We start from the raw sequence: 16,252 nt of genomic DNA, 5'->3' as shown, positions 1-16,252 counted from the left end.
CATTGTTAAAAGGACCTTGATCAAGACTTTTTATTTTTGCTTCGGTTTTTTGTTTGCGAAACAGCTTCTTGTTTATCAAGTTTAATTCAATACATAATCAGTTTGAAACTTTGATACAATATTGACTAACAGTAAACTATATCACTGTTCAAGTCAGAAGTTTATCATTTGCAATATGTCATTGTTATAACTTATATGATTTATGATCTTCTTGGTCATGTTTAAAGTCTGCCTTATATGATTTATGATCTTCTCGTTCATGTTTAAAGCCTGCCTTCTCTGTTAAGCATTTAGACATTTATCATTTATTATTACCACTGTTTGCAAACATATTGCAAATCTGAAACTGAAAACAATACATTACATCTGCAAAACTTATCACTGTTTTTGTTTTGAAAAACCACTCTCATGACTCATATTTTCAGACTTTCTATAAAATATCAAATTATATTTAAAAAATATCCAAGTACCCCATCCACTATTTTGAAAAAGAGTCCTTCCCGTACTGGTGTAGATACCCTAAGTACCCATGTCCCTGTGCAACCTTGATATTTAACTCTTTTTATCTTTATTAAATTATTTACAATCCACACTATAAATATTCTTTGAAAATAAACCTTTCAATCACCTCTCTACTAGGAGCATCATTTATAGAATCAAATGTAAGTTTAAATAAGATTCCATTTCCAGCCACTTCAACATACATGTACATCCACAATTACTAGGACTCAGAAAAGAGAGCATTTTCAGACCAAAGGAATGTTGAGGAAACTCAAACATAAGGTAAACACCATGATTCTCATGCCACGTGTAACATTTGCATCCTATTTTCCACACCATGTATTGCAATTTTATTCCAATAATGCTTCCTAAATTGGATGGACTTAAAGATGCCCTAGACCACAGCAAAAATCTAACTACTCATAAAGTTCCATGGACAAAGATGTCACTCAAAAGCATTCTTAGGGATGCCAAGTAAATCTTTCATATATTAGACATGGGTTTCTAATGCTAGTACTGTGTATTTAGTATTTACTATTACAAAACCTAGAAATATTAAAAGAAAAAATGAAACATAATTTCAAATGTACAATCTGAAACAATTATTGTACCATTTCAAAATTCAGAAATGAGAATTAAAAGTAAATATCCATTTGCATCCTACTTCCCAAACCATGTAGAGTTATTTGAACAATGTTGCCTAGAATGAATGGTCATAAAGATGTCCAAGACCACAGAAAACATCTAAGTTGAACAATGTTGCCTAGGATGAATGGTCATAAAGATGTCCAAGACCACAGAAAACATCTAAGTACTCATTAAGTTTCATGGACATACATGTCACTAAAAAGCATTCTTAGGTATATCAAATCAATCTCTCCTGTATTAGAGATACGTTTCTAATACTGTAATTTTATTGTGATTTACTATTACAAAACCTAGAAATATAAAATCAAAAATGAAAAATAATATCAGCTGTATGATATCAAACAATTATTATACCATTACAAAATTCAGAAATGCAAATTAAAAATGAATATCCATCACATACCTCTGAATCCCATAGCCGTACAACAGCATCTTCTCCAGCACTGATTATTGTCCTATTTAGGGGACCCCAAACAGCTCTGTTTATCCTGCCTTTAGACCCAGGTATTGTGAGTACTGACTCAGAATCCTCTGCATTATAGAGCATGGTAACATAATGTAAGACACAGACCATAAGCGTTTGCTACACACTACTTTTAGGAAAAAAAAGAGAACAACAAAGTATAGACAAAATAGAAAAAAGTTAAACCAACTATATAGCACAATGCAGAGTCAACTTTGTTTTTCCTATTTTCTATGTTTAACTTTCTTCATTAGGAATTTGGCAAAGGCATTACCAATTACCATATCCCTCAATTTAAGACAATCAAAGGAAACCTTATAGCTTCCTATCCTTCAAGTCATAAACCTCTCCAGCATCACAGTTAATGTTTGAATCTGTTGATGTGAGTTTTGTATTACTTACCTAACATATTAGTAATTGGATATCCAATACGGAGTATCAAACATACAATTCCTCTCTTGAAAAGTTATTGCTCACGGGATATGAGAATAACTCCAATGTTCCTTACACTTGTGGATACTTACTCAGTTTTATCGATGTGATTCACTGGTAATCACGTAGAAGGCCTTACGCAAATTGTTGAGGATGACTTGGACTTCGGTGGGATGAAGGTGATGGCGGTTTGGTTTGTGAAATGTGCGAGGGCAGATAATGTTGATGGCGGTGATGATGTAGGATGTGTCTGCCAATGATGATGTTGGTGGGAAAGAGGTGGTAGTGGAAGTTGAATGGATGTGTTCTCATATTTGACTTACTTCTCTAACTTCTCTTTCTAAACTTCGACTACCCAACTACTCACTATTCTACTCCTACTCCTATGAATGGAAGGTTAGCAAATGGAGAGGGATCGAACCTAATGAGAGCTGACCAGCAGCCTCACTTCCACAGGTGCAATGATTCGAAGGAATAATAAACTAGTTTACCACACAAAGCTTCCCAACCAACCGCTAGGATGCTAGTGGTCTAGTATTGATCCCTATCAAACATCTACTAATGCTACCATGCAACTATCCATCTACTTTACTCTTGCTTAAACAACTTGAAATGAAATTTGCTTCAACAACTTGAAAAGAAATCTAACAATGTGGAAGTAGAAAACATGCAATAACACCCAATGTTCTTAATCACCATGCAGGTCACAACAATGAAAAAGAGAGCGATTTTGGTATTATTTTAGCAACAATTTCTCCAACACTTTACAAATGAGAGCAAAAGGCCTTATATAGGGGCCAAAAATAGAACGGATGGTGGAGATCAAAACAAGATCAACGATCAAGATTGGATCTTAAAAACCCTAATTAGGGTTGCCACCCCATCGGCCAATGAGAAGATGCCACCTCATCAATGGACCAATGAAAAAAGTGCAAAAAGTGGCAACCAATGAGAAGGCACCAAAATGGTGGCCGATGAGAAATAGACACTTGTCCTATTCTAGAAGAAAAAAGAAATTGCCACTTGGGCTTACATCAAATGATCTTCTAATATAACTCTTCCTTTTTCTTTCATTTTCTTAGCTAAGGAAATGAACTTAGCTAGCCTTTCGTTAACTTCTTCCATAGGAGGACAAGGTGTGTGCTTCACCCTGAGTTCTGCTGACTTCGCCACGCCACTCGCTGCTTGTAGTATCTTTTCGTGATCCTTCTCATATTCCTTCGCAAATCCAATAAAAGCATTGAGAGAGGAAAGGGTGCCCAAATGCTTCTTCTTGATAACAACCTTTCCTAACTCATCCAACCTCGATCCAAAATCTGTCTCATTGACATCCTCTTCTCTGATATCCTCAAAATCAAGTGCCACCCTAACGTCGCTCATCATGGTTGAAATAGAAGTGTCGACGCTTGAGCTGTGCCATGCAATCTCATTATGTATTTCTTCAAGTGTTCTAAATCTGGTAGTCAATGCAACAAACCAAGATTCAGCTATACTCAATCCTCTCTCATCAACCAACCTGGCCCTTTGCAAATATGCCTCTGGTAGCCCAATGAACGCATGTAGCCTAGGAATAGCCAAATCTTTGATGGGAAAGAAATCTTTCCACTCCTCTTCGAATAATCTGAACCTGTCTCTAACAACCACTAATGATTGGAATGTCGCGATGAAGGCAAGCAATTTCACCCCTCTTGGATTGTATCATGGATCCAACCCCTAACTTCATGTAGCTGCGCTAATATCTCTTCTAAATTGCTCCCATTGTCTTGAGGAAGGGGAGCCTAGTGCAGCTGTTGGATGGGTTGGCAATCTCTCCAATATTTGATCTCGGCCTCCAACTTTACTATTCTTTCATTTGCCTTCCTCAACCTTTCTCTGATCGATGCTATACCTTCCTGGACCTCCTCACACTCCATATCATCTGTATTCCTTCCCAAGTTATGTTCCACTGTCTCATATTCCTGGACTGCGATCTCATCCACTGCCTTGTTGATTGTTGGAATAGCAATCTGAACCTTTCAGTGATCATCACTGTCGCTCCTAATTACCCTTGCCACCGTTTTTGCCATTTGTTTTTGGTTCTCGCTATCACCGTTTCCCATTAACCCCTAGATGTCTTCCACTGTGTGGGCAGTTACCACCTTGCCTCTCGGCATAAGCATTTGCCTTAACCATAGTGGTGCAGTGCATTTCCCCAAATCTGGGTTTGGTTCGACTAACAAAGCATCACCAACGGCCTCAAGTGCCTGACTTGTTGCCTCAATGTTGATTGGCCCATCTTCTTCTCTACTAGTTTCTGCGATATCATTTCCTTGTTGGTTCTCTGAGAGAGGGGAGTACTCGGTGCTCTCACTATAGCCACTTTATTCCAAATCAGAGCTCCTCTACCGCTGCCCCTTTATCACTTGAATTGACCTCTTGGCTTCTAGACTCAATTATACTCTCTCTTGATGGCGCTACGTGTTGTCTCTTGGCTAGAGGTTCCGGATGTTCTTTGCCCTTCTCTACCTCCAAAAGTTTCTTCTTGCAGTTTCTAACCATTTCCTGTTGCCGGCTACTTCATTCCTCTATCCGGCTGATTCTACTTGTCTCTCTTTTGGCATCATCATCTCATAGGTAAGGGGAATCCTTTGCCTTTGCAGCTTCCTTAGTCTTTCATTATACCACGCTTCAGTATGTAAATCTACTGCCCTTGCGACTGCCTCCAAGGAAGGATCCTGATGGTCACCCCAATCCACTAGATTCAATTATGTTCCTTCTACTGTATCATAATCTTCTCTTAGCACATTTCCATCATCCTCCAGTTGATCCAGAATATCAAGGCCTCTCCATCTGATAGCCCTCATCATGTTCACCAACAGCCTTGAGAAGCTAGCTTTCTCACATGAAAGTCATCTTTGGCATTGGCCCAAAAGTCTTCTATGGTGGGAACATGCTTGAATTCATTTCCATGAGATACCTTGATAAGGCCATTAGGATCAAATCCTTGCCTTGCTCTATACCATCCTAGAGGATACCATTCCAATTCCTTCTCCGCAGCTTCAAAGGAGGACCGATTTGGGCAACTATCAATGCCAATTATGATTGAGAATGTAACGCCTGTTTTTCCTTCGTTTCTCATTATTCTATCATAGTGCTCAAGTTGCCTAGCCAATTCCATTAAAACTACCTTGTCAGGTGGGTACCTTGGAAGCCTCTTGGGACAAACTATACTTCCTGCCACTCTAATGTATGTAAATTGCAAAAATTGGATGAACCAACTTCCGTACTTCCTAATTCTTGCTTCTACTTCCGGTGAAAGTCTCTTAGCAAGTGTCCCTTGTAATACCCTTACTGTCTTCATGGTGAAGGCATCACAAAATATCTTGTAATCCTTGTTGTTATGCAAATGGAGCTGCGGATAGCATTCATGTACCAAATATTGCCCCGGCCCACTACCAACTTCTTCTAAGGCTTTAAGTCTCGGACTCTTGTACAATCTAGTAATTAGGTAGAACAGATAGGAGCCCATGTAGAATTGCCTTTGGTTTTGTACGATTCTAAGTTGCAATTCTAAGTTCTCGCTTATGATCTTAGCCCAATCAAATCTTCTTTTCCCCTTTTCAATCTCATCCATGAAGAAGTACATCCAGTTTTCAAATTGCATCCCTTGAGTTAGGCCCATGATCCGGCATAGAAGAACCACGAGATCACCATATTCTAGTTTGAAATCTACCATTGTGAACCTTGATGATCTGCTAAAACCTTTCTTTCCCTTATGAATCCAATTCTGCTTTATATGCGTGAAATAGGCCTCTTGGCTATCTTGAAATGATTTGGTTGCCTGATCCATCATCACAACCGTCATGCCTTTGTACTGGGGAATGTTGAATGTTTCTTCAATTGCTTGTTCGCTGATGTTGGCCAACACTCTCTTCCCTTCATCAAAAATGATGGATTTACTGTTTAGATCAAATCTAGATGCACATTCCATAATCAATTCCAAAAACGGCAATGTAGGAGGAAAAGCTATTGCATGTACAATTTTGCTTCTGTATATCCTCTTTGCCAAGGGGGAGTGTCCTTCCTTTAGTCTTTCCTTCATCCATATCATGTCCACTGTACCCATATTGGCGTTGGTTATTCTCTTCATTTTTGAGAAGGGTGTTTTGGGCATCATATCCTCTTTGTCTTTCTTAGTGTTTGTCGGCTTGGGATTCTTACTTGCACTAACATCCTCCATACTCGTCACCCTATTACGAGATGGTAAAGTGGTGGGCCAAAAGGCAAGTAGAACCAAGGGAAGCAATCCTAAGACTAGAACGAAAAAAGGATGTCAGCTTAAGGACCCCTTTCAACCCTAAATGATTAAAATTCACCTTAACCAATAATCGTACAGCGACTTTTCGGAATTAGGACTAGACCTCAAGAACTTCAAATCCTTTGCAAATCAGAAATTTAAACCTCTAAAGCTATCCACCACTTGACCTCAAAGAAAAAAATCAAACTTTCTCATGTATCCTCTCTCCCAACAAAAATCGCCTAAGTCTAATATGAAAAGTGCAGCCCTAAATGAAGAAAATCAGACCTTCACACAAATCACCCATGGCACACAAATCAGATCTGCCCTAGCAGAAATCGCCAAACAATGGAGGAAATCTGCCCTTTGCAAAGTCTTCTAACAATGAGAATTCTGTCCCAAGAGGAAAATCGCCAAGGAATGGAGGAAATCTGCCTTGAAACAAATTCGCCACACACCAAAATCTGCTCCTCAATGAAATTCGCCAAAGCATGGAGAGGAAAAATGAAAAGTGAGGAAGAAATGGGAGAGAGGCCTCCTCTTATACCCAACTTCTCACTCCCTCTAAGCTAGCCGACTTGGTCCTGGAGGAGAGAAAAAAAAAAAAATTTAATAAAAATTAAGGCCCACAATTAAATACTTAGCTTAATATTTAATTTTGCCAAAAAGAAAATTGTCAATTAGCTCCAAATTGCAAAAAGAAATTAAATGGTGCCTTGGAGATGTTAAATATTTCCATTTAATGAGGATTTAGTAATTAATACGTCATTAAAATTGGATTTTGGCTAACCAAAAGCCATTTTTCAATATTAAATTACCAATTTCATTAAAGGCAAAAAGTTTTCAAGACAATTTTAATCTATTAAAGCCAATTTTTGCAAGTCCTATCCAAATCGATTTTGCTATGCTATTTAAAAAATTTGACAAAAGTAAAATTGCCTCTAGAGTCAAAAATCGATTTTTTTGCAATTTAGCCTCTCTACAAAATTTAAATTTTCACCAAAGCAAAATTTGAGATTTTCCAAAACTCAAGTCTAACAAAATTTTCCTTTTGAAAGATTATTCAAATTTTCACAGTTATATCCAGATTTTCAAAAGAAAACGTCTAAGTACAAATTTACAATTCTATCCTGCCAAATATTGCTCTTTAAAATTGTTCAGCCCAAGGATGAAATTGGTTGCTCTGGAAAATCAAGCGGAACTGGGTGAAAAATAAGCTAAGTCTCTCCCACTGGCCCAAAAGTGTCCAAGGCTCAAAAATCTCAAAAAATCGAAAAATGTTGGACAATCCAAAAATTCGCCAAGGTGACTAAAAAAGGGGGTCCCCAAAAAAATTTGTGCGATGGTGTGAGAACCTCACAATAGAATCATCAAACTACCCCCATCTTGGTTTCAATGCCTAGGATCTTAATCCAGCTTTGTCAAGATGCTTTCTCCAAGGCAATTTAGTAAACTTAAAGTTTAGAGTTCACATCTTGCATCTATTTCAAAGCCTACAATAAGGAGATAATTTGTTTCAAACACTAGAACAGAAACTTTGTTGACAATTGCTCGTGATTTACACTAAAAGGTCCTAGCCCTTGATATGCTAGGGTCAAGATCCAACCCTCAGTTATAGTAAAACTGCATAATCAGGATACAGAAATGAAAGTTTTAATAGAGAACCCAAGCTGTGATTAAACTTGGGCACATATATGAGTATATTCTTTCATGATAAAAAACATCCATTTCTCATGTTGAAAGCTTTTCAAATAAGGAGACTCCATTTGATCTGCAGTTTAAGACATCTAAGATTAACCAGCCAAGGTTTGTCGAACTCCTTAATCTTGCTTCCTGTCTTTCCCTAAATGATATTCTTGCAGAGAGATGCGGATAGTTTGAAATAATGCTATGCTTAAAAAATTCTAATAGAGCCATTACCCAATGGAAATGACATTATCAAATGATTGAGAAAAGCCCATCACAATTCCTTTCTAAACCCCATTTGGTTATAGTATACAAGCTTTGACAAAGCAGAGCTGAATTCATAATAAACTGCTGATGCAAATTGATATAACCTTTTCTTGCCATAAACCTACACTAAGTGAGCCAACAAGTAGACCAATTGCACACAACCTAAGCTGGTGGGTTCGGATCCAAGTTCGAAGTTCGAGAACCAGTTCACAAGTTTTTCACAATTTTGGAAAAGGGTTGGATTCGTTAGAATAAAATCATGTAAGAATTATAAAAATTATACATACATACATACATACATACAGACATATGTATGTATGTATGTATGTATATATATAGATATAGATATATATATATGAAGCATGAGTTAAAATTAGAATGTAGCATAGTAGTATATACACATTTAAACAACAACAACACCATAAACAGTTAAACTTGTAATCATAGTAAGTCTTCCTTAAGACAAAATAACCTGTTTGGAAACATAAAATGACAATGAGAAGCCACCAAAAGCAATTCATAACAACTTTTGTGTTGTGGACGCCAAAAACCATTTCAGTCCAAAAAAGCACTTTCCAGCTGTCTGAGGGGCCCAGTTTGCTGTGGGTTCAAGCTTTTTGGTGTTGGTTTGCCCGGGTTTGAAACCAGTTTGAACCTAATCGTACCCGCAGGGCAAAAAAAGAACCCTGCCCTAACCAAGTTCAAACCAGACCAGAACCGTGGACCAGTTCGAACTTTACCTGGTCCGGGGTGGGGGGGTGGGTAAGGTAGCACGGGAACTTAGCAGTCACAACACGTGAGTGTACCTCTGTTTCAGATAAAGTTGGCAGTGGGAAACCAATAATTCCACACCTTTCTAAGGTAACAGAACTGCATGAAAAATTTTAATAGCAAATAGAATTTTAGTGATTTGATTCTTTAGTGTCCCTCCAAATTCAAGAAAACCTCAAAACATTTAGCTTTTGACCTGTTACTCACAAATTAGAAGGCCAAAATACATATTTGAATGAGTAGATTATGTTCATCTTAGAGATTGTTCAACGAGGGAAATAAGAGGCAAAAAATATCCATGTCTATCCACTTGGACAAAATTCCTTGTACCTATTTTCTAGGTTAAAAACATTTTCTAATTTTATGAGATATGCAGCCTTTCTTTGAAATACAGCATACATTGAAAACTGGTATTTTCCATTAGTTTTTTCCTCAGTGATGGAGACACAAAGTAAAGGTATTTCACAAAGAGAATTGTATAGAAACCAACATCACAATAACAAAAAACTACCAACAAGTCGTGGCACCAAACAGACAAGAATATTACCAATCTTCAAATAAAAACACCTGTTACACAGTTGCAATCTGGGAAAAACGTGCACTGCAAAACCTAGGGTATGGACAAATTAGAATCACATCATGACAGCAACCCACAAAGTCAAAATTACTTCCTCACTGAAACTCTAAAAAAAAATGTACATCTCTCTCTCCATATATATATATATAATGTGAAAATTGCAGGTAAAAACCATACCGAAAATCACAGATAAAAACATAAAAAAGTCATGCCTATACTCAAAACAATTGCCATTTTGCGATTGTCATCTATACTTGTATGATCTGTACTACTTTAACGTCCTTTTTATCTTAAATAAAAAAATAAATCTCTATAATTAAAAGTTAATTGCAAATGATTTTCAAGATACATATTAAACAAATTCAGAAACAATACTAAAACTTCTTGTTTGACAACTGGGCCTATAACAAAACAGAACATAACAAGTTAAATAAATAATTGATGTTTGTGTATTAAGGCTTTAAGCTACGATAAATTTCTCAGAATTTTGGAAACAAAAGTAAAGCAAAAAAAATATAAGCTAGCTATGGTTGCTTCAAGAATGAAGATCAAATCGAAGAGCGCAAACAAAAGAAAAATATAGACAATTTATTGCATACTTACAACCAAGATGGGTACTTGCATGCTTATAAAACACGAATATGATAGAGAAGCACATACTAAAGGAAAAAGATAGGCAATTCACTGGGTGCTTTGAAAACAAGGATATAATAGAGGAGCACAAACACACCATCCTCCATTTGTAGTAGCTCACAATTTTTCTGAACAAAGTTCATCTACTTGGTAAGTAATCTAAGAACCAAAAAATATTGGGTGACCATGTAGGAAAAAAGGTAGCATCTTCATTTACAGACTACAAAAAAATATTTCCTTATGCATCAGCAATCACAAGAACCAGTAATGAGTTTATTGATATTCACTTACGCCTTGACAGATCCTTCTCAATCCGCTTCACATGGATGGCTGATCTCAACTCCATGAATGGATCAGTGGTGATTAAAGCTAGCTTATCTCCTTCTGAGAAATCAACAGATCTAGCCGGTGAATCAAATTTGAAAGAATATAACTGTGTTCCATTCTCCACTTTCCATAACTTGACAGTCTGATCTGCGCTGCCAGTTATTAAACGTGTAGAATCCCCTGCATTGTAAACCCACTTGAATTAGATGTTCAAAAAAATGTTCTCACCAAGATCTGACAAATTTTCTATGATTTCATCTAGCATAAATGAAATTATAATAGCAAGATTATTACTAAAACAACTCATGAGAACTATAGAACACTTAAGCTTTTATTATTTAACAATTAATATGATGTAAATGTTGAGTAAACCTGGTCCACTTGGTTTTAGTTTTCAATTGAGAGTTGACATACTAAAAAGAGAATGACTCTGATCCATGTTAAATTTAAAATGAGTCAATAAACCATAACCCAAACCCTGGAGCAAAATTCTGCACAAAGTAAAGAGAGCCATTGTTATACACAAAGCCTTTCCACAAATTTGTTTCTGCCTTCTATGCTACTAAGGGTGCATTTTGGAGCCAATTAACCATGTCATCTTTAGATAATTTTTCTATTTCTATCACACAGGAGCAAGATTAGCTAATCCAAATGTGCACACTAAAATCCTCTAAGCCACATACCCTGATTTCCAACCAAAGCACCAAATAGCAAAAAGGGCAAAGTTGTAACAATAAGGATAAGCAACAAAAGAATAGCGATGAGAAGAATAATTAGAAACAAGCTGCTCCAAACAAAGCTAATGAGACCCAATCTTCTAATGGTGGCATGCCTAAGATAAGGTCAAATGTACCTATCGTAAATGAGGAGTCTAACAAGGGTAAAGAAAACAGCAGGACGCAAGACCCTCTAGCAGTTGCTTCACCACCATCCATCTAGGTTGTTGATTAAGTGCCTCACACCACATGGCTTCATCAAAGGATGAACTTGCAACCTTGGAGTAATTTTCTATACCTTATATTTTAATGGGTGATAAGTATAACACTCTGGTTGAAATATGAGGGAGAGGGTCTACTGATGTGGGTGATGGCACATTCCATGATGATCTTTGTGTGCCCTCATTATCAACTAATCTCCTATCAGTATAATAGATCACTCAATAAGGTTTAGCCCTTACGGAAGCAATCTGAGTTTTCTACGAATTGAGTGGTAATTCAAGTTGCACAATGATTCTACAATTGTAGTTGGAAAGAGCACATCATCAGTCATGACTTCATTTGTTTTCTCATTTTGTTCATGATCCTCCATTGTCTGCTTTGCTCATTCATTCTAATTAACTTGTCGCATATGCAATTTGGTTACTTAAACTACCAACAACTTAATCAACATTACATAATTACAAGATTGCCTCTCTCTCTCTCTTCTAATGGTCTTTGCCATGAATGCATTCTATACAAGCATCCAGAAGAGAAATTTGACAAAGGCACTACTCAAAAACCTTCACAACTTTGGAGTTGGTACACACAATTGGACCATTTCCATATCCATCTTTCAAGAGAGCCCGATATATTTTGACCATTAATGATGATTTTTCTAGATGCACTTTTGTATATTTTCTCAAATATAAGTCAGAAGTCTTTGATTAGCTCTTTGACAACAAGGCATTTGTAGAGAGAAAATCTAGGAAATCTGACAAAGTTTTGTGTACAGATAATGGGGGGGAATATGTTAATAGCAGGTTTGAGCGATTTGTACTTCAAAGGACAGTAGCGTGCAGCATGTAATTTCCTATAGCCCTCAACAAAACAGAGCTGCAAAATGGAAGAATCAATTCTTGAAAGAAATAGTTAACTGTATGATACACTACAAATCTTTAGTACCGCCATATTTGGTAGAAGCCATAAACTAGGCATGTTATATCCAAAGTCAATCCCCCACAAAGTTGTGAAGGAAGTTACTTCTTTTGAAGCTTGAACCGGTCAGATACACTCAATTAAGCACTTTTGAGTATTAGATTCTCATGAACGGGCTATCATTCTAGCAACAAAACACAGGGCATGGATCCGTAGAGAAAGCTTTGCATATTTGATGGATACTCAGATGTTGTCAAAGCATTCAAGCATCTAGATACTACCACTCATGAGCTGTTCATTGAGAGAAGTGCTCGTTTTGAGGAGTCATGCTAGCTCAACTTGTAGTAATTCTCCATTCACTATCACATTGGAGTCACTGCATCATAATGATAGTTCATTTGAAGATCTTAATCCTCTTGCTTTAGATGACAATGATAATGATAATGCTCATCTCTCCAACAACTGTTATTAGAAGGATGAGGATTCTCCTCCAAATTCTTTTGATTTGAGAACTGTTGGCCATTTTTGACCCCCATTCAGCCCATCATCAATAACCAATCAAAGATATCTTCAACAGACTGTTTTCTTTGTTGTGGGTTAACATGCGATTTGGTTGGGGTTAACATTTGATGTTAACTCAGTCTCTTCATGAATCAGGTTGGCTCAGTTCCTTCATTGACCGAGCTAATTCAGTTTGTTCTTTGACCAAGTAAACTCGATTCCCTCTTTTGCCAAGTTGTGGGTTAACACATGCATCTACAGGTGTTAACATTTCGTGTTAACCACTTTCACTGTTTCGAAGAGGCACTTTCATGCTCTTTTCGAAATAGCGAATTTCGCTATTTCAAAAGGCTTACCTTTTTGCCTTCTTGAAAAAGCAAAATTCGCTATTTCAGAAAGTGCCTTTTCTTGCTTCCACAAAATGGCGAAGTTGTTGCTACCTCCTCCACCGCGCATTGGGAATTATGTCGACCATCAAATTTGTGCCGCATGGTGGATTCTTCTTGTGCTAGATTTCTTTTGATTGGACGGTTCTCGTATTTTCGCATTGCTACCTTTTACTCTTGCAAAGATGCGATGACCATCAAATTTAGATGCATCTTTGGAGATTCCTTGCTTCATCCAGTGTCATCCATTTAATATAAAGAGGATCTTGATCTATGGTTGGGTTTTATTCATGCGTTGGGGATTTTTTTTGCAACATTTGGGCCGTTCATTCCAAAATGAAGATCTACATCGACGGCTCATCTTTTTGGGGCAGATCTAATTCTTTTCGCGCAGGTCAACTCTGTATTTTCGCGGCGGGTTAACATCTCGTGTTATCCCACCCTGCATTTTTTACAATGGTGCGAATTCATTTGTTGTAGCCATGACATGTTACAAGGATTGTTTTCATTGCAAACCGACATCTAGGGCCTTGTTCCACAGTGTTAATGGTTCTCATGCCTCTTTATGGATTGTATGATCAAATCTTTGGATTTGATCTCTCTTATGGCTAGGTGCATTGATTTTGGTTTCTTTATGTCACTTTGAAACAAGAAGTTGATTTCAAGTTATTTCAAAGAAGCACTTTCGTGCTCTTTCCGAAATAGCAAATTTCACTATTTCGGAAGGCTTAACCTTTTGCCTTTCCGAAAAAGCGAAATTCACTATTTCGAAAAGTGTCTTTTCTTGCTTCCGCAAAATGGTGAAGTAGTTGCTGCCTCCTCCATCGTGTGTTGGGAATGGTGTCCACTGTCAGATTTGTGCCACGTGGCGGATTCTTCTTGTGCTAGGTTTCTTTTGATCGGACAGTTCGCGTATTTTCGCATTACTACCTTTTGCTCTTGCGAAGATGCGATGACCGTTGGATTTAGATCCATCTTTGGAGATTCCTTGCTTCATCCAAGCCATCCATTTGATATAAAGAGGATCTTGATCTACGGTTTTGTTTTATTCATGTCTTGGGGATTTTTTCATAGCATCTGGGCCATTCATTCCAAAATGAAGATCTACATCGACAGCTCATCTTTCTAGGGCAGATTTGATTCTTTTCATGCGGGTCAACTCTGTATTTTTGTGGTGGGTTAACATCTCATGTTATCCCACCCCGCGTTTTTTACAGCAGCATGAATTCATTTGTTGCGGCCATGACATATTACAAGGACTGTTCTTTCATTGCAAATCGACATCTAGGGCTTTGTTCCAGGACATTAATGCTTCTCCATGCCTCTTTATGGATTGTATGATCAGATCTTTGGATTTAATCTCTCTTATGGCTGGGTGCATTGATTTTGGTTTCTTCCTGTCACTTCCAAACAGCAAGTTGATTTCAAGATCAGATTTAGCCCTGATATTCATTTATTGCTGCTCTCTGCAACTTTACTGCAGTTCTATTGGGTTCAAACTTCATGTAAAATCAGAGTTATGCCTAAGCTATAAAGGAAAGTTGTAAATATCTTTCAAAGAGTTCTTCATGTTCTTCTCGAGTTCATTGCAGCAGCATTATGCTCTGTATTTGTAATCTTTTGCCTTCCATGAATTGAAAACTTAGCTTCTACCTCATCTTGCTAGTCTGATATATTATGCATTTTATGCCTTGTATGGATTATTTCTTGTTTGTTCTTTCATGTTTGCATATCATGTGTAGTATGCTACTGAATGTTGTCTTGTGAACTGTTTCCTTGCAACATTTCATTGGTTTTACCTTCATGTAAATCTTGAAAGAGTAGATTCCTTCATGTAAATCTTGAAAGAGTAGATTTGAGCCAAGATCTATGTATTTGGGTGTTTTATTCATGTTTTGTGCAGTTGTAGGCAGAGTTGTAACCATATTTCTATCTAGTGCATCACCCCCTTTCCTTTCTGCAATTTATTTATGTTCTCTCTCTGCCTTTTCCTTCCCAATTTTAGTTTAGGTGCATCTTGATAGTAAGGAAGCTGGCCTTCTCCGGAGATTCGACCTCACAGCACAAGTCCCACACTTGGAGGTCATTTCCATGTTACACAGGGTCGCTTGAGGGTCGTACCTCAAGCAAGGGTGCAAGCTTTTGAGTCAATAAGAACCTCTTCGTGCTCCTTTAGCCACTAGTGTTAGCAAGTGATTGGGTTGGTGATTCTTTATATACTAGAAGAACAAGGTCACAATTTCAAAAGGTTCCATGTCTCTTCACTGCTTCATCTTCTAACCCATAGTCCTTTTGGGAAGCTTCAAGTATCCCTGAGTGGGATGCAACTATCCAAGAAGAGTTCAATTCCTTGGAAAGGAGTCATACTTGGGATCTTGTCCTTCTTTCTAAGGGAATGAAACTTGTTTGATGCAAATTGATCTATTGGAATAAATTTACTCCAGATGGGTAGGTTAATAAACACAAAGCTCATTTGGTTGCAAAAAGACTGTCCTAGATTACTAGGATTGACTACTTTGAGACTTTTGCAATAATCACCAAAATGAATTCCATTCAAGTTGTCCTTGCTATTGTTGCAACTCGTAAATGGGAAATTCATTTGATGAAAGGTCCTCCCCTTACTAACCCAAACACAGAGACAACAAACTGAAAATTGCAAGAATCAAACAATGGTAAGAACAAAAACACTTGCTTTCTATTATCTTCACTGAAATGACATTATAATATTTAGAAAAATAACATGCTACAGCCACATGGGAATTTTCATTACAATATTATGCAAGCAAGAGCCACCATATGCACCATCACAATTGCCATCGGTAACCCCTATTTGTCTTCTTTTGTAATGTCCCCATTCAGAATCACCTTTTACTTTGTTTTATTCTTCATAATTTGAATAATAATAATATTTTATTGTTCTACTCCTTTTTG

General features: G+C 37.3%; 1 protein-coding gene across 1 annotated transcript in view; it reads right to left on the bottom strand.

Annotated features, from left to right (window-relative positions):
* Positions 1 to 16,252, bottom strand: part of LOC149532812 (eukaryotic translation initiation factor 3 subunit I-like) — a 53,578-nt gene that overhangs the window by 15,739 nt on the left and 21,587 nt on the right. The window contains exons 3-4 of the mRNA XM_089807762.1: positions 10,546 to 10,761; positions 1,553 to 1,680 (exon numbers count right to left, since the gene is read on the bottom strand). Of these exons, the coding sequence (XP_089663888.1) occupies positions 1,553 to 1,680; positions 10,546 to 10,761 (344 nt within the window). The remainder of the gene's footprint in view (positions 1 to 1,552; positions 1,681 to 10,545; positions 10,762 to 16,252) is intronic.

This window comes from Cupressus sempervirens, chromosome 10 (assembly GCF_028749045.1).
Source record: "Cupressus sempervirens isolate cs-2001-9-10 chromosome 10, ASM2874904v1, whole genome shotgun sequence".
Classification (NCBI taxonomy): domain Eukaryota; kingdom Viridiplantae; phylum Streptophyta; class Pinopsida; order Cupressales; family Cupressaceae; genus Cupressus; species Cupressus sempervirens.
The sequence above is the reverse complement of the archived record's forward strand: the minus strand, read 5'-3'. Positions and strand labels throughout refer to the sequence as shown.